Source organism: Lucilia cuprina, chromosome 3 (assembly GCF_022045245.1).
Source record: "Lucilia cuprina isolate Lc7/37 chromosome 3, ASM2204524v1, whole genome shotgun sequence".
Lineage (NCBI taxonomy): Eukaryota > Metazoa > Arthropoda > Insecta > Diptera > Calliphoridae > Lucilia > Lucilia cuprina.
This window is the reverse complement of record NC_060951.1, coordinates 34,290,760-34,313,259: the sequence shown is the minus strand read 5'-3', so window position 1 is coordinate 34,313,259 and position 22,500 is coordinate 34,290,760. Positions and strand designations below refer to the sequence as shown.

General features: G+C 25.1%; 1 protein-coding gene, 1 long non-coding RNA gene and 1 other non-coding gene across 4 annotated transcripts in view; 1 reads left to right on the top strand and 2 right to left on the bottom strand.

The window, feature by feature from the left end:
• Positions 1-7,657, bottom strand: part of LOC124418851 — a 28,325-nt gene extending 20,668 nt beyond the window's left edge. Inside the window, exon 1 of the long non-coding RNA XR_006940260.1 lies at positions 6,725-7,657. This is a non-coding gene — a long non-coding RNA (uncharacterized LOC124418851). The remainder of the gene's footprint in view (positions 1-6,724) is intronic.
• A 1,026-nt stretch (positions 7,658-8,683) lies between these two features.
• On the top strand, positions 8,684-21,303 carry LOC111685262 (branched-chain-amino-acid aminotransferase, cytosolic). 2 transcript variants are annotated; one of them, XM_046946675.1, is made up of 7 exons: positions 8,689-8,830; positions 8,901-9,117; positions 17,729-18,157; positions 18,812-19,042; positions 19,925-20,231; positions 20,303-20,457; positions 20,537-21,303. In XM_046946675.1, exons 2-7 carry the CDS (start codon positions 9,088-9,090, stop codon positions 20,723-20,725), a joined length of 1,341 nt encoding a protein of 446 aa, XP_046802631.1. In that variant the 5' UTR covers positions 8,689-8,830; positions 8,901-9,087; the 3' UTR covers positions 20,726-21,303. The 2 variants fall into 2 exon arrangements, with proteins under 2 accessions (XP_023303286.2, XP_046802631.1); XM_023447518.2 differs by having other exon boundaries at positions 8,684-9,117.
• LOC111685270 lies at positions 13,276-13,415 on the bottom strand. The gene has a single exon (XR_002762749.1). It is a non-coding gene; the product is annotated as a U4 spliceosomal RNA (small nuclear RNA).
• Positions 21,304-22,500: the final 1,197 nt, after the last annotated feature.

Genomic DNA, 22,500 nt, shown 5'->3' with positions numbered 1-22,500 from the left:
ATTTCATTTTGGGTCTAAACTTTCTTAGTTCCAATCAGGCTAAAAATTGTCTCCAACACATTCTTACTTCCTGTACAACTTTGAAATTGTTTTCGAAACTTTAAGAAAATTGCTTTGATAAAACAGTGTTAGTTCTTGTATTTTTTTTTAGGAATATGGATAATTTCCCGCCATATTTTCAAACCAAAATATTTTGAGTTTATTCCTAAAAAATATAGAGTAATACATAACAACTGTTCATTTTCTTTGAACATGACGTCAATTGAATAATACGCGACGCACAAAATTATTTAGCAGAAAATTGTGAAACAAAATACATAAATAAATAATTAATAAAAAAACCTTACTAATACTATTTATCATATTAAAATGTTTTTTCAATATTATTTCGCATTACTTTTAGTTTTATTTCAATTTTATTTCCATCTTTCCATATAGTTTTCTTTATTTCTTTTCGAAAAACGAAAGTTTTGAACTCGCTCGCACAAGGCTAAGCACATGATTTTCTTTTTGAATTATGAAAACAATAAACAAAATAAGTATAAAAAAAATAAAAAATCGTACGATTTTCAAAAAAAAAAAAAAAAAATATGACGTTTTTGTCTTGTTCCAAATAAACATAAAATGATGGAACGTAAAAAAATGTAAACAAATATGAATAATAATAACAAGGAATAAGAAATGTAAACAAATTCTATTGCACTTAAACTAAAGTATTTTGTTTTACAATTTTACATTTTACTAATCACAGCTCTTTAGATATGATAATACTCTCTTCTCACACACATTATGATCTACACTCTAATTATTATTACAAGTTTTACACGTTTAACTAATTTTAAAAAGGGGGTGTGTGTGTTTGTAACCTTGAAAACTACCCACAGACCCCTCATGATTGTAAAATATAATATCATCCATCAACTTACGGAAGGCTACGTCATTATTATTATTATTATGTGTAAAAATTATCGTAGATAAACAAAATATTTAAAGAAATTCTAAATAGAAATAAATTTATTGTTAAATAAATGTTTACAATAATATTTACAAGTAATGTGCAAAATGGGCGGAGGGGTAAGAAAGAGGGTCAAGTTGTTTGGGAAAACAATAACAAGTGACGTTAGAATCAGGGTAATTGTGTTTTTTTAAACTATTTATTTGTTTATTTATTTAAGTAGAATAAAATAAAAATATAAAAGTTATTTTTTATTTCATATGAAGGGGTTTAAATCAATGTAATCGCTGTAAGTACTTTACACAAAAACAACATAAATTAACAGTTAGGAAAATGGAAATAGCAGAAAATTATCTTTAGAAAAGTTTGCTCGGTAAGCACCGATCCAAATCAAACAAAATCGATTCTCGTCGTTAAGATATTCAATAAATAATTATTTTAGTATCTTATTACATTTAGTTTTCATTTCTTCTAACTACTCTGATAGCTACATTTTTCATGGGGGATCCCAAGATGTGATTCAGATTCCGCATTTTTACGTTGGATTCCCTAGATCATCCCTTTCTCTTAAGTGGTTTGTACAAACAAAGTTAAACAAACCTTAACTTTGGACCTTAGCTCTTGCGATAATATAGAACTTTCTGAGGATCGGAAATGATAAATAGTCATTTTATCGGATGCATCACTTATATCACTAGTTTCACCTTTAAATTTTTAAGTAAACTAAATTTACTAAATTTTTGCTCCGAACTAAAGGCAAGCCTCCATATTGCATACAACGTAAATAATTTATTTAAAATTGTTTACCATAATATATCACAAACTTAACAAAAACAAATTTATTAAATTGTTTTTAGAAACGTGCCTTGATAATAGTAACAGTAATAATAACAATAATAAATAAATAAAAATGACTAACTTTATTTTTTAACTTTCATAAATAGTAAACAAAATATTTTTCCTAACAGAAAATTAATCAAAAAAAATGCATGATCAATTTAAAATAGAAGATATATTTACTAGAGTATTCAAACGATTAATCGTCGTTCGGTTAATCGATTAATTTTTGACGATTAATCGTTCGAATAAATGAAAATAGTCAAATTTCGAATAACGAATAATCCGAATAATTTCTATCAATTAACCGATTAAGAAAAACTCACTATTTAGCAGTAAAATTACTATGTATTTTCTACAAATTTAATATTTTTATAATAAATTGTCTTCTTTTCTTAATTTCTTAATCAATTTTCTATAAGAAATTTCTATAAGAAAATATATTTGATGATTTTTGAAAAGAAATCATGGAAATAATTATATCGCTTTTATTTTTACAACCAATTTTTTTGAGATCATTGTTGTATTCTTAAGTATTTCTAATAAGTTTTCAGCAACAGTTATAGTTGAACTAGTGTTCAATGGAACGTATGAATTCTAGAACTCGTTGAAAATCTTAAAAACAGTAATGTCTTTATATAGAAAAGCATTTCACATTAACAGGAATAATTTCTAGTATTTGATAAAAAACTAAACAAAGAATTTAAGTGAAAATAATATTTTTGTTTATAAACATGAAAAAATCTGTACGTACAGGAAACTGTGGACCATTAGTATTAGCTCTGTGTACTCAGTTTTTCATAATCAGCTCTTATGCTCCTGTAAAAGGACTTTAAACTTTAAAAGACATCCAATTTCAAAAAATGGAATTCCAAATTTATATTAAAAAGTTGGTATTAATATTAATTTCAAATGAAGCTAAGTTCCTCTGCTTCGAAATAATATAATTTATTTTAAATCATCAAGATCATCAAGAAAGAATTGGAAATCTTAAAGAAAATTTGTCACAAAAAAGTAGTTAAAAGTTTTTGAGTCGTAAATGAAACCTTTTTATATTTAATTTTTTTTTTTGTTTTTTCTCTAAGTGAGACAGGTAAATAATATACATAGATAGAATGTACAACATTGGCATTATAAAATATATATAAATGTTTAAAATATTCGTTTGTAGTCCTTTAAACTTTGAAATCCTTTTATAAGGACATAAAAATCGGAGTACGCAATTCTATAAGAGGAATTTATTTTCACATGCTTATCAACTTTTTCATGTGTGAATGCTTTTTTCAAAATTGTTACAGGGTGTATATGAAGAAAATTATTGTTAAAAGCAATAATAACATCTAGTTTCCTTTTATTCGAATAACCGAATAATTTTTAATTATCCGATTATTAACCGGCTAACGTAAAACCTCAAATAATTATTTGTCGAATAAACCGAATAAGACAAAAACCCGAATAATTGAATACCCTAATATTTACGCACTATGTCGGAAAATTTATATGAATGGGAAGTTTTTAAGAATAAATGGAAAATATGTTGAAAAAAATTATGTGTGGTCAAGGTCATTACGAAAATGGATGTGATGAGTCAATAATAAATCTTTTGTGACATAATAAGTGGCGAAAGCATTCTACAGACATGAGAAGGTTCATTTAAGAGCATTATAGAGCTGAAAAAATCAGATTTTTTATAGATAGATAGATAGATAGATAGATAGATAGATAGATAGTCAGTCAGTCAGTCAGTCAGTTAGTTAGTTAGTTGGTTAGTTAGTAAGTTAGTTAGTTAGTTAGTTTGGTAATTAGTAAGTTAGTTAGTTAGTTTAGCCCGTCCTGAGACTGGTCAATAAAAAAGTGATTGCATCAGTCAATAGTTTAGTCTACATACAATTAATTTTTACGCAAGATCGTATACAAAAATGATCTGTCTTACAAAAGTCTTTTCATTATAAGTTTCCCATGCCTTGCTTCTAATAAATGTTGTAAGAGAAAATCTCTCTTACATTAAGGAAAAGCAAACTCATTACATTAAAGAGAAACAGAGAGCATAATTTAAAATTTAGTACTAAAACAACTTATCATTTACTTTAAAGAATACTTTGACATGGTAAGAAAACCACTTTTTGTTGAAATCTTAAATTTAAATCTCATTCGGATGCGATTTTACATTAAATGTTAAATAGCGCAGTGTGAGACATACTCTCATTACTCTTATAGTGACTATTTGTACTAAATTATGTATGTTGTGTCTGGTAAAATTTTATATTTTACGTGATGTACTTTCCACACGTGTTGCATCAGAAAATTTACAAAAATAAACAAAACATACACGTTTAGTGGCATTGAAAATAAAAATAAAATCCCATCAAATATTTTTGGAATTTTTTTATTGGATTTTTTTTTCTTATGACAAAATGTGACAAAAAACTAGAGATAATATTCAATATACATATTTTGTTTTTTTTTTTTTTTTTTTTTTTTTGGAAACAAAGTGAATCTCTAAAAAAAAACTCTTAAAAAATGCGCAATTAATAAAAAATATATCACATGCTGATGAAGAAATTCATAAAAATTTCACACAATTCTCATATGTTTAAAAAGTATTCATATTATTTAATTGTGATTTTTTTTTCTATTTAATAAAATGCTATCTATATGTATGTATACGTATGTATGTATATTTTAATTGATTGCCTATTTTCAATAATATTGATAACAAAAACCCCATAATTAACGAATTCAAAATTAAAAATAATTCTACTAAATTTCTGCTTTAAATTTCATCAGCTTTAATTCAGTTTAAAATAAACTACTACATGCTTAAACATGCAAATTAATTATATATGTCTTTTTATTGTATAAAAATTATAAAATAAACATCAGATATTCACTAAATAGTTCATTATTTTTTTAACAAATTCGCAAATATGCATTAATTTTTGTTAATTATTTCTTTTATCATTGCTTTTGGCAAAGGTTTGTTAAATAGATTTCAATATAAATTGCAAATCATTTAAAGAGGTTTCGTTAGTAAAAGGGGCGCGTGCTTTCAGAGTCATGGGATAAAGTGTAAATTTATTTTACGTTTAATTATGAATGAATCTTTAACGAATTAAATGCAGAATTATTTCCGTATAACTATTCATAGACTATAGATTATAGACTAGCCTATAGACTAGATTGTAAATTAAACTAGAATATAGTGTACCCTAGACTATAGACTAGTTTATAATACCACACTATAGACTACACTATGGACTAGACTATAGACTATACTATAGACTAGATTATAGACAAGACTATAGACTATACTATAGACTAGAATATAGACTAGACTATAGACTAGACTATAGACTAGACTATATACTAGACTATAGACTACACTATGGACTAGACTATAGACTATACTATAGACTAGATTATAGACAAGACTATAGACTATACTATAGACTAGAATATAGACTAGACTATAGACTAGACTATAGACTAGACTATAGACTAGACTATAGACTAGACTATAGACTAGACTATAGACTAGACTATAGACTAGCCTATAGACTAGACTATAGACTAGCCTATAGACTAGACTATAGACTAGACTATAGACTAGCCTATAGACTAGACTATAGACTAGACTATAGACTAGATTATAGACTAGATTATAGACTAGACTATAGACTAGACTATAGACTAGACTATAGACTAGACTATAGACTAGACTATAGACTAGACTATAGACTAGACTATAGTCTAGCCTACAGACTAGACTATAGACTAGACTATAGACTAGACTATAGACTAGACTATAGACTAGACTATAGACTAGACTAGACTATAGACTAGACTATAGACTAAACTATAGACTAGACTATAGACTAGACTATAGACTAGATTATAGACTAGATTATAGACTAGACTATAGACTAGACTATTGACTAGACTATAGACTAGACTATTGACTAGACTATACACTAGACTATACACTAGACTATACACTAGACTATAAACTAAACTATAGACTAGACTTTAGACTAGACTAGAGACTAGACTTTAGACTAGATTATATACTAGACTTTAGACTAGATTATATACTAGACTATAGACTACACTAAAGACTAGACTATAGACTAGACTGTAGATTAAACTATTGACTAGATTATAGACAAGACTATAGACTAGACTAGAGAATAGACTAGAGACTACATTATTGAGTAGACTATTGACTAAACTATAGAATAGACTATTGACTACTATGAGAACTAGTTATCAGAAGATTATAACTTAGAAAAAATGCTACAAATGTTGCCACAACAGTGGTACAAACATGCATACATGTTGTCACGATCAGTGCGATCAACATCAGTGTTCTCAAATTCAAAGATGACGGCGAACAATTTAGCTTTATGTTCCGTGAGTCATGTTTGAAGAATTTATGGGGCGAAGTTATTGCTGTTGATATTGCTTTGAATTCGTCCATACTATCGAATTCAAAATTCAATGATAAATTTAATTTTCGAAAATCTTGCAAATAATATTTTAACTGTCGGTATATCTACCGATTTAACAATAACCATAGGTTGGTTATTGGTCATTAAATTAATTTAAATCCCGATTATTTCGTAACTTATGTTTTCAATTTGTACTTTTTTACAATGTTTTTTCACCATATGGTGACATTGTTTAGACTGTCTGACTTTGATAAGTAATTATCAGCTATAGACATAGTTTTCAAAACATTTCAAAACATTGCATTTTGAAATTGAAATTTTTAATTAATTACAGAAATATTTCTGCTAAGCACTAAAAACTTCAGAGGTTTCAAAACTGGTGATTTTTGATTTTTTTTTTGGTATGACGATGATGAGTCATCTCAGCTCTTTATATATTTTAAAAAGACTATCATGGACTAAGATCTAAACGGCAGCTACTCACATAAAGTAGAACCACTGATTTGCGTTTGATATTTTCTCCTTCGGAACTAGTTCTGTGAAATATTTGTAGAGTTCACACACCAAAACCAATTTCGATATCTAAATTTTTCTAAAGTATAATTATTCCATATTAAATTTAGAACATTACGAGCGGTGATTCTGATCCAGTCCTTTAATCAATGATATTATTTCGATTTTTTTTTTACTCTCGGAACTTGTTCTAGGAAAAATTTTAAAAACATGTAAACCTTATCCAAATCAGTACTAAAACTATTAATGAATTACACAGACCAACACAAAAATTTATCAAAAACAAGGCCAAGAGATAAATGCAATACATTTCTAATGGATTGAGTTATGCTGAATTGTTTATTGTTTTCCGAATTCCTCTATCACATCGCATGGTATCTTTTAAAATTTCATTTTTATTATATTTGAGATGAATTGATATCTGAACGAATTCAAACGATGTGTTTTCGATGTAAATTGTTTATTTTGCATTTACATTTTGAGATTTTTGTTAAATAATTTAAAATAATTTGTTTTATGTTTATATTTATTTGGCACATTTTTTTCCATAAACTTGTGAAGAACTTTTTCCATCTATGCTGCGTATTGTTTTTAATTTTTTTTAAAAATTTTCTTTATAATTTTTTATAAATTTTATTATTTTTTAAAACAGTTGACGCAAATAGATTTGTAAAATTTCATCATTTAACTCGGAAACAATTTTAAAAACAAAATTTTGTTTTTTTTCTTTTCTTAAAGCAAACTTAAAAAAAAACTGAGCTGTTCTAAAATTTTTAGTACACTTATTAAACCCCGCTGTAGCTCTTTATCAACAGCTCTTTGTTTAATGCTTTTTTTATAAAAATTATTTTTGTTATTTATTTTTCTGTTTTCTAAATAAATTGATAAACAAATAAATGCACATGCCAACAATAATATTTTAAATTATTTATATTTTTTTAAATTAATAATAAAAAAATAGAAAAATTTATAATTTTATAAAAAAAGGTTTTTTTTAATAAATTTGTTTACTAACACTTGATAGTAAGGAATAAGGAATAAATATATATATGTATATTTTTTTGAGAACACCCGGAAAACAACAAATTAAGTACTAAAGCTTTTTAAAAGAATTATTCTTCTTAGAATTGTGTGAAAGAGGAGGCAAAAGCAGTCAAGAGTAAATAATGAGGATCGTGGGCAACAATAAGATCTAAACTAAATTAATAACAAAAACACATACTTGACAAGCTGTCTAGAGATAGACAACACAAAATCAACCACTGATATTACCGAGCGCCCTCGCTAAGACCATATACATACCTACACTAATACTTAAAAGCATGATATGTATATAAAACATAAATTGTTTTTTTTTTTTTTTTTGTTAAATAAAATAATAAATTAATGAAAAAGATTTTTAGCAACAAATAAATTTGCCACATTGAATATTGAATAAATAAAGGAATTTATATATATAAAAAAATTTAAGACTCTTAGCAGCAAGACTTGAGAAAAAAAACCTAAAATTGTAGAGAGAATTTTGAATACAAAAAAAGTACCAAAACAATGTACTAAAAACAACAACAATTCTAAAGGGAGAATATTTACTTTTTTCTTTTTGAACATGTGGTTAAACAAACTCACAGATATTCCGATTCACTCACATATTGTATCACATAGATACTACTCACTTAACATACACTCCCGCAGTAAACACTTTGCCAATTGATGACGAAGATCGCACGAGCATCTCATCAACATAATCGTACAATTTGTTACTTCATTCGTATGTACATACGTCTCTCGTTGTTTACTGCTATTAACATTAGTTGTTGTTTATTTCTTTTTAAATGATTAAGAGTGTGTGTGTGTGTGTCTGCGAGTGTAAAGAGCCCGCAAAGGCAATTTCTGCGAGCCCAAAATCCTATAGATAGAGGCCGCATGCAGTCAAATAATTCAGTTATTGCCGTAACTTGGAGCTGTTAAGACGTATTGAATTCTTAAAGTTAAAAAGAATCAAAGAAATTATAGAAAATATATAAAGAAATCTCCTAAATACGAAGTGTTTTTTCAGTATATAATACACAAAAAAGAAGTAAAAAATCACATAAAAGAAACTGTGCAGATTTTCAAAAAAATATATATAATTTTTTTTGTATATATAGGAAAAAACATTTTTTTATTGGTGCGGTTACGTTTTAATAAAAAAACAACCAGTGGAATTAAGTTCAAAAATATAAGTGAACACACATTTTAAATCCAAATTGAAGTGTGTGAGAAAGTTCTAGAAGAAGCAAAAGTTTTTTTTGAAATTAATTACTAGTGAAATTATTATTTTTTTAAATAGTAAACATGACTACCAAAATGGCTATTAATGCTAAGGTAAGGATTTTTAAAAAAAATTCTAGGTTTTTCTAAAAAATAAAATAAACCGGAAATTTATGCCATAATGTTAGTACAAAAGATTTGAATAGGAGGAGGACAGAAATCATTTAAAAAAGGATTTTATAAAGAAAATTATAGAGCAAAAAGTTTGCAACTATTGTTTTAAAATGAGGAATTTTGAAATAGATTTCATATAATTTTTTTTTAATTTAAAATTTTTCATTTTAAAACTGCGAAATGTATTCATAATTTACTACATTTTAACTAAAATTTTAAAATAATGGTTTAAATTTAACAAAAATGTTCCTTAATTTTGAATAAAAGAAAAAAATCACAACAAAATATAACAATTTTAAAAAGATTTTCAAAAAAAAGTCCCTTCCCCTTACTTCACTTCATTCTTCATATTAATTGTTTTTGTGTTATCAAAAATTTGTATGAAAATATCTTCAACGCAAGGTGAAGTGTTTTACAAATAAAGAGGGATAATGATTTGAAATAGATTTACAAAAATTTTGTATCAAAATTTAAATTTTATTAAAATTTTTTGATAAATTGATTTTAAAATCTTTTTATAAATGCAAAATTTATAAAAATCTTTATTTCAAAAAACTTTTAAGATCCAAAATATGTTTCTTATTTCTGCTAAAATGTTTTCATATATTTTGTAAACAAATTTATTTGCTCGCCACAATTTTTATTACAAATATGGCGCCAAATTGTGTTAAACAGTTTAAATCAAAATATTAAAAATTGTATTCTTTTAAATAACAAAAATATTAAAATTTCCGACCATTTAAAAACATTTTGTAAACAAAATCATTTACCCGCCTAAAAATTTAATACTTTAATGTTTGAAAATTTAAAAAAATATATAAATATTCCTAATTAAAAGCTATTTTTATGAGATATTGTTGTTAAAACATTTCAGCAACATGTTTCGTTAAGATTCAATAAAAATATCTTATAAAAATTCAATAAAATTCCTTATGAAAGCATTTCTATTGTTAAATCGTAGAAAAAGTGTATTGTAAACATTTAATTTGCTTAAAAACATGTTTATAGCGGTTTGTAAACATTTGGATTGTTTAACAACATGTTGCTGTGGTTTTAAAATAGATTTATTTAACAAAAAGTTATATTCAATACAAATTTAGTTTAAATACAATAATTATGGGAAAAAATTTCCTTAAAGAATTACTTCATCATTCTAAGACAAATCTATTTATGAGTAAGCATTTCATTTTCTTGTCAACTTGTTGCTAAGACTTTGAAAAAAAAGCTAATTTAAAAAAAACTTTACAGACCATAAACATTTTCTTAATTCGAAATTTTCCATATTTTCTTTGAAATTAAAAAAAACTCATAAAATTGTTAAAAAAATAAGTCCCTAGCAATCTTTGCTAATTTAAAATATTTCAAACATAAACAATTGTTTTAAAACTTTCGCATTCAATTTCCCCTTAAGACCCCCTAACGTTGAGTCAAATATTAATACGAAAAAAACAGCAGAATCCCATGATTTTTCTTAAAAAGAAAACAAAGAAAATACTCAATTTTTCCATAAAAAACAATAAAAAAATTGTTTATTTTTAGAAAAAATTATAAGCATTGACGTCAAGAAAATTGTTTCTTAAAATCTACCCCCCAACAACTTATCTGCAAAAAATTTTGTGCAAAAAATCAACTTTTGTTGTCATCTGCCTTAAAAAATGATTAACAATATTTTATCAAAATTATTTTCTTAATTATTTAAAAAATTTTTTAAATATTTTTGTTTATTAAATCATTTATGTATGTGAAAAAAAATCTATTACCTAAAAGGTGAAAAGCTATTGAACTTGAACTTTTTTGAAAATATTTAGAATAAAAAAAATACTTTTTTAAAATGTGTTGCTAACATGAGAAAGTTAATTAAATGTTTATTAAAACAACACCTTTAAAACACTCTTGTTGTGCAAAAAAAGAATTTGAATTTAAAATTAGAAATCAATAGTTTAAATTTGAAACGGTTGTTAAGCAAAAATTTATTGAACAAGGTCTGCAACTGACATGTTTCTGATACTCAACAGAAAAAAGAAATACATAAGATTATTTTATGTTTATTTTATAAACAAAATTTATTTAAATTTTAAGAAAAAAACCGGTATTTATTTAATTTAAACAATAGAAATCTAAGAAGAAGAGAAATAAACAAAAAAGAGTTAACAAATAAAAATGTTTACGAAATTTGCCAAAAAAAAGTAAATAAAGTAAATTTTTTCAAAATTTCAAGTTTGTTAAGTTTTTAAACTTTTTTCAAAGCATTTTGTTGCCGTGTGAACATTTAATTTGTTTAACAACTTGTTGCTAATATTTATTTTATGACTTAATTAAAAAAAATAATTGTTGTTTAATAGAATTGAAATGGAAATTAACTTTCTGAAAGCAAAAAAATTTTTAAAAATTTATTAAAAAACACTGTTTAAGTATTCTAAACACAAATTATTAATCAATAAACAATTTATTTCCTTATAAACATGTTGCTAATGTTTTTATGTTAACAAATTTAAGAAAATTAGAAAGTTTTAATAGAATTTTAATTCTATCTTTACTATTAATATGAAAGAAATTAGTTTAAACTTAATTAAAAAGTTATTAAAACATTTAGTTTGTTTAGCAATATGTTGCTGTCTATTTAAAGGCAAAATATTACACACTTTAAAGAAAACTTAAAGTTAAACAAAAATGCTAAAGAAAATTTATATTTATAGAACAATTTTATAGTTTATATATAAAACTAAATTCTTTTAAACACTTAATCAGTTGAGCAACAGTTTAATTCTATTGGAAAAGAAGAAACTTTCAAAATTAAAGAAATATTAATTATTATGTTTAGCAACATGTTGCTTTTACTTAAAGGTTTTTAGAATTTAAAATTAATAAACATTCAATAAAGTTTTAATTTAAATGCAACAATTTTATGTATAAAATTTGTTTAAATTCACTTTTTGAAATATTTATGTTGTTAAATCTTTGAAATAATGCTGCATAAAGTTTTCATTTGTTTAGCAACATGTTAAGAAATAGTTAAATGTATCATTTTATAAATTTGTTTTTAATTTAACAATTTTAAGGGAATAAACCTAAAGATAATTCTGTTTTTAAAGTTTAAATTTAGAAATATTGTTCTATAAACATTTTCTTTACATTAGCAACATATTGCTGTTGCTTAAAAGTTATTAAATTTAAACGAAATTTATAGTTTATAAAACTATGGTTTAAATACAATAATTTTCGAACCAAAACATTACTTAAACAGCCATTTAAGTATTCTATAGACAAAATATTTGTGTGTAAACATTTTATCGGCTTAACAACTTGTTGCTAAGACTTTAATAAAGCAAATTTAAAGAAAATATTAAAAACTTAAAACGAAATATTGTTAATAACAAAAATTTATGGATATTATTTAAAAAATCAAGTGATTACAATTGTGCCAACAATTTTTTTAATGAGCAACATGTTGCACATCAACTTGTTGCTTAAATGAAGAAAATCTATTAAAAAGCTTACTAATAAAGCAGAAAACTTTATATAGAAATTTTCTATAATGCCCCTAATGGGCAAAATTGGAATATTTTATTTAAAAAATCACACCATATTCTAGTGAGACATTTCTTAAGCAACATGTTGTCCTAGACATACAACTTGCGTGAACAAGTAAAAATTATTAACATTTTCTTAATTTTAATCCACATGTATTGAATAATTATTATTTTAGTTCTGACTTTGTCGCCGCAATTTAGGGCGTGTTTTTTTCTAAATTAACATTTCTTTTAAATAAAAAACAAAACCTGCCCTTATTTTCTTATAAATATTTAATTAAATAATAACTTATTAAGCATAATTGTATTACATATAAATTTTTTTTGGTTTAAGTCTGCTTTTTTTATAATTTATGTGCATAAACTTTTCTATAATTCATTAGAAAAAAACGAAACTAGTGCAAATTAGAAATTATGCAAAAAACAAACTTAAGAAAACAAAGTGGAATATTTTTATTCAATAACATTTGAGGCCACTCTCTGTGCAATAATAAAATTTTAAATTTAAAAATTCAATTATTTATTATTGAGCTATATATATTAACTATTTGATATTGATAATTAATTAGCCCTCTCGGGCTTGCAAAAATTGCCGTAGTGGACGGTATTTCACGTCCCCATGGCGGGGTATTGGTTAAAGTTTTCAACTAGCAATAATCGCACCTCAGTAGAACTTCATTGGTTACGATATCGCCTCTGCGCAAAGCTAACTTTATCCGGTCAACACTTAACTATACATACTATGTGTAACATAAACAAAATGAGAATTATAAACGAAAAGAATGATAATAAACCATTACATTTTTAGAATACTGTCAATGTACATGCAAAGGTACGTCAAGATTGTTCAAAGAACTATAAGGGGTTGTTTTCTTTTATTTTTTTCTTATGCGCGTGCATTGCACTTTTTAAAATGTACATCATGCAGTTTTTCTATTTGATTCTATAAACTAGTTTTTTGTCTGTTTTCTTTTATACTCTTGCTTATTTTGTTTTTGTTTTTAGTTGAAATATTTACCTCCAATGCAATAAGATAACCCAGTAGTTCTGGATAATGTTGCCCAAGTTTCCTAAACTCTATGTGGAACTAAAGTAATATTATTTATTATCTGATTACCGAATGTAAAGTTAGGAAATGTATGTTTTTGAGTAAAAATTTTGAATACTATAACTTATAAGTCGCAAAAAATAGTTTTAATTGTTTACGCTGTAGATTACTTGGCTACACTAAAGTGACAGTTTATTCTTAATTAACTTATTACATTACCTAACCTTCATTACTGAATGTGAAGTTACTGAATATATATGTTGTTTAAACAATTGACTACTTTTAATAATAAACAGCAAAAAAAAGAGTTTATGTTGTTTACGCTGTAGTTTACCTAACTACAATAAAGTGGCAATTTGCTTTAAATTAGTTTATTAATAAAGATCTATTTTGTGTTATGCAAAAAACATAATTGTTTAAAATAAATAAAAATTATTAAATTGTTATGTGGTCAACATTAAACTTTATGCTCTTAAAGGAATACATAGTCTATGTAAGAACTGCAGGGCATATTATTTGTATATACTTCTTACTACTTTATTTAGAGAGCAATAACTTTGTATTTATGAATGAATTTTTAAAGTATTTTTATTGACTGTTAAAATAACTTAATTGTTTGTTTACTATAACTAATTCATTTTTTTATTTGCAATAAACAAGATAAGATTAAGATAATTAATTTAAACATTTACTAGAATTATTTAAGTATAAAGTCAAGCTGTCTACAGTGACTGGCAGATAAAAGAATAAAATAAAAAAAAGAAGTCGTCATTAAGTAAAATAAATCAAATGAAATTATTTAAACTTTTGTTTACAGGTTTTTTTACAATTCTCTACATTGTTTACATGACATTATTGTCATTCTTTACATTATTGTTTAATTTTTTACACATTTGTTTTTTTGAAGCAGTTACTAAAAGTTTAAACAAAAACATTTTGTATTTAAATTATTTTTGTTTTCATGTAAAATTTTTACATATTTTACCTAATGTCAACAATGTCAAGAATGTAAAATTTTGTATTTTTTACTCAATTTTTCTATGGAAAACTTAAATTTACAATTAATTGATATTTTATTTTAAGAGTAAACTTTTGTATACAGTTTTTCTACAATTCTCTACATTGTTTACATGACTATATTGACGTTCTTTACATCAGTGTATTTTACAAACTTGTTCTTTTAAAACAATTAAAATTCATAATTTTCCTAAAACTTTAAACATAAAACATTTTGAATTTAGCTTGTTTTTCTTTTCAAGTAAAATTTTTACATATTTTACCTAATGTCAACAATGTCGAGAATGTAATTTTTTGTATTTTTTATTGAATTTTCCTATGGGAAACTTAAATTAACGACTAATTGATATTTTTTCTATTTTACCTGATGTAAATCATGTAAAATATCGAAAATTTCTTCAATTTAAACTTTAAACAACTCGCATAATCATGTAAATAATGTAAAAAATATGTTTTTTAATATTTTTCACAAATTATTCGTTTTTTTACATAATGTCAATAATGTAAAACTCATTCTTAATGTAAATTTATACAATAAAATTTTTCAATACCTTAGTTAACCTTAGTTCAACTTTAAGGAATAATTATTCTATAATTATTAGTATTTACAAAAAAACTTGTTTTAGCATATTGTATTACACCAGGTAAATTATGTAAAACAATTATTATCCAACAAAGAATTTGTGTCTTGAACTAAAACTTAACAAAATTCTTAAAAAATTTCATGAATATGAAACAAAAAAAACTTGCAAAAAATTTGCATATTTTTCAAAATTTCTTTGAGAAAAGTAAACGTTGTCGTATCCCGCCTTAACACAATATTATTGAACTTTACTCTAGCTTTTACTTCTTGTACTTTTTTTTGCTAAAAAAAGAAAAGTAATTTATTCATTATGTATTTATGTTATTACGTTGCCAATTAAAGTTCTTTATTTTTCACAAAAAAAAATGTAAAAGAATTAAAAAAACGTACAATGCACTTTAAATTTTTGTTTTTGTTTGCATTTAAAGTTTTTTTTTTCAATTTTTCAATATTATTATTTAATTGTAATGATTAATAATATTTAAAAATTTTCATCAGATGTTTAATATTTTGCCATTTTCACAATGTCAACAATTGATAACCTATTGACATTTTTCACAATACGTGAGTAAACTAAAGCAGTTTTATAAAAAAACAAACATTTCATTGTTTACGTCACGAGCGAGTGAGTAAAAAAACAAAACTAAACTTAAAACCTTTATAAATAGTTTACGCGTGTTAAACATTTAATTTTAGTACAAAGAACCTTTTTTCTTTACTTTCTTTATTGACATTATGTCAACAATTATTTTACCTTATGAAAAGAAATTTTTATAAACAATTCATATTTTAATATAATTTTACACAATTTTTATAGTTTTTTTCTTAAAATATTATATTTTTGACATATTTTACATAATGTCATCTATGTAAAACATTATTTTTTTATCTATTACTTCAATTTAACTTCAAAAAGTAATTAAATGTAATTTTAATACATTTTTATCAATTGTTTACATGTTGTCAATAATGTATATATCATGTAAACAATCGCGATTTTACTTAACTATAAACAAATTACATGGTTAAAAACCATTTTTGACATACTTTACATCATGTCAACAATGTAAAAAACTTAATTTTTTACCTTTAAGAACAAATTTAACAATAATATAATATTTTAATAATAATTTACAAAATTTTTGTAATTCTTTACTTTATGTCAAAAATGTAAAGATTAGGCAAATAATGTAAACTTAGGTAAACAATGTAAAATAAATGTAAAATTGTTTTTTTTTTACTGATTAGAAGAAGAATTTAAAGGTTTTCACTGATAGATTTACATTTATGATATTCTTCACATCATGTATAATACATATTTGACATTTTTTACATCATGTAAACAATGAAAAAATTAAAGTTTTTTGAAAATGTCTTAATGTAAAATGGCTTTTGTTGCTTTAAACTTACTTTTTACAATTCTTTACATAAGGTAAATAATGATTTAGTAAATGGTAAACAATGTAATAACTTGAATTTAAGGCCAATTAAAGTTTTTTGAAGTAAGATATCTTAAACTGTAACACTTTATGTTTGCTGTCATGATGTCAATAATTAGTTTACATTATGTAATTAATGTAAAAATTGAATTTGTTGTAAAAAATGTGAAGAAAATTTCAACATTTTATGTAAAATATTATATAGTAAAGGGTAAACAATGTTAAAACCTGAACTAAAGACCGGTTAAAAATTCTTGAAGATAGAAACCTTATTTAGCTAAACTTTTTGCTTGTTGACATGATGTCAACAATTAGTTTACACCATGTAAACAATTGTAAAAATGAAATTTATTGCAAAAATATTAAAAATATTTTTTACATTTGCTGAAATCATCAATTAAAAATTAAAATTTTGTGCATTTCTCTAGATTACCTAATGTAAACAATTAAGTAAATATTTAACGCAAAGCATTAAAAGTTAAAAAATGACTTAGTATCATGTAATTAATCAAAAAATTCTCTTAGTAAATCAAATTAAAAACAAAATTTCTTTATAGATTAAAATTTACATTATGTAAATGTCAAAGTAAACATGAGTTCTAATCTATTAAAGGTTAATAGTAATATGATATGTTTAATCGTTTATTAATAAACGAATAAATGTTCCTTAATATACAATTTTCTATAGAATTTCATCAGACTTTATAAAAGTAAATTGCCAGGTTGGTAAAATTTTGTACATTGAACCTAGTAGTAAATGGGGTAAGGTAAACAATTTGCAAATTATTAACAGAAAGTAAAAAAACTACAACAAAAGAAATTAAAACGAGACAAACGAAGGTTTATGGCATAAATTAATATGAATTTAAATTAAAATAGAAATTTAATTTAAAACACAAACTAATATTTCCCTTTCCCTTTCTTTTTTCTATAGGATATTTTCCGCAACCAACACCGTTTGATACGTTTTATCGAACAATCAATTCGATTATGCAGCAATCAATCTTTAAAGACTGCCCAAGAGCAGCAACAGTTACAGAAACAAAAATTGGATACTGATTTTCAAATTACCAAATCTATGACATCACAATTATCAAATGCTGTACCTGAACCCATTACACATGATGATGATGTTGGTCAACAATTTAGTGCCAGCCAATTGTCGGTACGTTTGGCTACTCCCCAACAATTACAACCTAAACCCGATTGTGATGAAGAATTGATCTTTGGTAAACTCTTCACAGATCATATGTTAAAGATTTACTATCACAAGAATTTGGGTGGTTGGCAAAAGCCTCAAATTACACCCTTGGAAAATCTTGTTATGCATCCCGCCGCCAAAGTATTGCACTATGCCGTTGAGGTGAGTTTAAACTAGGTTTAAGTATAGGAAATAGGGGTTTTTAATAGATTACAGTTATCTTAGTAAATTTTAATCGAGTGTTTTAGTGTGTGTTTAAGAAATATCTGGAAGTCATTAGCATTTTATAATAGGTTCCAAAAATTCCATTTAAAGTCAAATTTAGAAATTTGTTAAAAATCTAGTATTTTATTTCTAATTAAAAACAAACAATTCTTTTTTAATTAAAAAGTCAAAGGTCATCTAGAGACATCACCAGTTATTCACACAGATTTAAAATAATCATCAAAAAATAAATCAAAATTATTTAATCTTTTTTTTTCTAAAAAGTTCAACATCTTACGAGTCAATTGACGTAATCGCTTAAGTTTAATTACAAGGGAAAATAGAAACACGTGAATATAAAAAACACTACAAAAAAACTTAAAAAAATATTGTTGCTATTTGTATAATATTTGCAAAAAAATAAATGGTTCGAAAAACAAAGGGGACTTTGCAAACAGTTGTTAGGGGCCTGTTGTTATCAGTTGTTTGTGATTTGTTTGTTTATAGTCTTCTTATCAAGCTAAATACTAGAATTACACCTTGTTTGTGTTACCTTTAAAAAATCTATTATTTAATTTAATTATTAATTAAATTTAATTCTTTATTTTTTAGCTTTTTGAGGGCATGAAAGCCTATCGTGGTGTTGATGGTAAAATTCGTATTTTCCGTCCCAACATGAACATGAATCGTATGAATGTCGCTGCCAAACGTTCCGGTCTACCCACATTCGAGGGTGACGAATTCATTAAGTGCTTGTCCCGTCTGATTTCCATTGATTCCGAATGGGTACCACACACAGAAGCTGCCAGTTTATACATTAGACCCACACTGATTGGTATTGATGTAAGTATTTAGAATATAAAATCTTTTAGAGTCCTAAGTAATAGTAACTACTTGGGAGTTTAATTGGATTTGTTTTATAATGGGACATTATTCTGACGACTTTTTATTAACTTAAACTCTTTAATTTAAGAGAATTTAACAAACAGTACTTATTTAAAAAAAAGTACCAAAGTTATCTTAAACACTTCATTCACTCTAAAAAATGGTTTAAAACAGTTTCAGTTTCAAATAAATTATATGATTTATATTTCTGTCTAATTTTATACAAAAATAGACATTTCCTACACATTTTAAAAAATAGTACTTTTTACAAAAAGTACTTTAAGCTTTAAATTGGAATTTCTTAGTAATTGAAACACTTTCATTTAAGAAAATTTAGCAAAAATTACTAAATATTGAAGAAAACTTAACAATGTTATTAAAAAAAACTATATTTTTTTTATTAAAAACTTTTTTTTATAAAAAGTCCTTTTAACGAAAAGTACTTTGAATTTTAAATAGTATTTTTCAAATGCTGGGACATTATTATGAAGCATTTTTATAAGCTTAAACTCTTTAACTTAAGAGAGTTAAGCAAAAGAAAAGGACTTTAAAATAAAGTACCAAACAAAATAAAAACAAAAAGTACTTTTTTTTTAAAAAGCAAAAAAGTATTAAAAATTGTGTTATTTTGTTAAACTTTTTACTAAATTTTCATATAAAAGTACTTTCCTAGAAGACGGTCTAAACTAAACATTAAAAAATAGGAAAAAGTACCATTTCTCTTAAGAAAAAGTATCAAAAAGTCTTCTTTCTTAAAAAAAGTCATAAATTTACAAAATTTTGTACCTTTTTTCCTTAAAACCTTTTTTTAATTTCAAATTTCTCTTTCATTTATTTTAGCCCACCTTGGGTGTTGCCTCCTCAGATTCCGCCTTATTGTATTGCATTCTCTCCCCCGTCGGTTGTTACTTCAAGAGTGATGAAACCGGCGCTGTTTCCCTGCTAGCCGATCCCAGATACACAAGGGCCTGGCCAGGTGGCGTAGGCAATCGTAAAATGGGTTCAAACTATGCTCCCACGATTAATGTACAAAAGGAAGCCTCCGCCAAGGGTTTACAACAAGTTTTATGGTTATATGGTGAAGATCATCAATTGACCGAAGTTGGTACCATGAACATTTTCATGTTCTACATAAATGATCAAGGAGGTAAGTTTTAATTGAAACACTCTCTCTCTCTCTCAAACACACTTTAATATTATTTTTCTTTATCATTATAGAAAAAGAACTGATTACACCACCTTTGAATGGTTTAATTTTGCCTGGTATTACCAGAGATTCCATTTTAACCTTAACCCGCCAATGGGGTAAATTCAAAGTAACCGAAGGCACCTTTACCATGCCAAGAGTTTGTGAGCTTTTGCAACAAGGAAGAGTAAGTTTTAAGAAATTTAAAAGATCCCCCAAAAGAAATCATGCTAATAAATATTCCATTTTACTTTTTATCTCTATAGTTGCTTGAATTATTCGGCACTGGTACCGCCTGTGTGGTCAGTCCCATTAATCGCATTAGCTATTTGGATCAAAATCTCTACATACCCACCATGGAACAAGAGAAACCCGTTCACGAAATGATTCGTAAGACTTTAACTGATATTCAATACGGCAAGGTTGATCACCCCTGGTCTGTGGTTATCGATTAAGGTGTTTTCATAGCAAAATTTTTAAGGATATATAGCTTTTCTTGAAGATTTTCCTTTTTAATTTAAACTTGTGTGTATTAGTAGTTTTAAAATAGCTCGATTTATATAATAAGTTTATATTTTAAGTTCTTCACAAAAAAGTGGTTTTCGTAAGGGTATCTCTCGCTCTTTTTACAAAACAACGCTTCAGCTAGAGAGCGCTAGTTTTGAAACAAGCTTGTAGGACCATTTGAAAACAAAACTTTTTCCCCTTTTACAGCAGCTGACAGTTGTTTTTTGTGTTAATCTTTAGTTTAGTTTAACTTTAATTGTAAATTATTTTATAGGGTAAAGGAAATTAAGGCTTTGAGTGACTACTAGCTCGAATTTGCATAGTAAAAAATTGCATTTATCTAAAAAAATTACAAAAAAAAATATACAAACTTAATATTTAATTTCTAAGACAAAAAAATCCTAAAACAACTGTCTGTCCTGTTTAAAAAAAAAACAAGTCTCCTTTATATTTAACTTACAGAAAATCCCTTAAATATTTATTTATTTTATTAAGTGTAAATATAACCTAAAATTTTTCTCATTTAGTTTTTCTTTGTTTTGCTTTTGTTTTAAATAATAATTATGACTGTGGAATTATTCATTATAATCAAACAAAATATTTATATACCATTTTATAAATTTAGTTTTTTTTTTAAACTCAGGGGCTATAATTTGTACTCGTATGTAAATTTTGTTTTTGATTTTATTCCTTATCTTCATTTTTGTTTAAACACTATTTTATATATAATTTTTTTGAGTTTCTTGTTGAAAAGAATTTTTTGTGTGAAATTATTTTCTAACGTACCGGAACAAGTGCATTTATTAGTTTTTAAGTTTATTTTCAACAAAAATTGCTTTCGCTGTTAATTTTTACTTTTTTCTCACATTCTTTTTTTGTCACAACTCATTTTATTTCATAAAAATTTTGCTTTGCTGTAACAAAATTATTTTATATTTTTTGGTTTTACAAAATTCAAAATTATTATTAAATTGTTTTCTTTTTTAATTTGTTCAAAAATTAAATATTTAAGAGAATCTGTAAAACAGTTTTATAAAATAATGAAAAAACAAAGAATTAGGAATTACAACAATAAAAAATTTAAAACAAATGAATTGAAAATAATAAATTTATTTTTATAATTGAAAATTGATTTTTTCAAAACAGCAATAAATCTTGTGTGTTTTATTTAAAAATTAAAAGATTTTATGAGTCAGACGCAAAGTCTAGTTAAAACCGTAGTCAAGTTTATAGTGGAGACTGTCTATACTATAGACCATTTTATAGCAGCTACTATAATCTACAAACGATCTATAGACATTCTAGTTTACAGTAGAGGCTATAGACTTGTCTGCAGTAGAAACTTCAGTCTAATATACAGTCGAGTCCTGCCTAAAATTAAGCCTAAACTTCAGTCTATGAAAGAAACTACAAAAGCCGTTACTACGGTTCTGTCCAAAGACAAGACTATGGACTATATTACAGACTACACTACAGAATAGACCATAGACTAGACTATAGGCTAGACCAGCCCATTATCTAGTCTATAGTCTAATCTATAGTCTAGTCTATAGTCTGTAGTCTATTATATGGTTTAGTCTAGTATAAAATATATTCAACAGTCTATTCTATAGAGTAGACTATAATCTAGTCTATAGTCTAGTCTATAGTCTAGTCTATAGTCTAGTCTATAGTCTAGTCTATAGTCTAGTCTATAGTCTAGTCTATAGTCTAGTCTATAGTC

What these genes read in the sequence shown, in the direction of transcription:
- LOC111685262 (XM_023447518.2), top strand. Translation starts at nt 9,088, where the DNA reads ATGACTACCAAAATGGCTATTAATGCTAAG. An exon ending in AAATGGCTATTAATGCTAAG is followed by an intron (nt 9,118 to 17,728) that starts GTAAGGATTTTT and finishes TTTTTTCTATAG; the next exon opens with GATATTTTCCGCAACCAACA. An exon ending in TATTGCACTATGCCGTTGAG is followed by an intron (nt 18,158 to 18,811) that starts GTGAGTTTAAAC and finishes TTTATTTTTTAG; the next exon opens with CTTTTTGAGGGCATGAAAGC.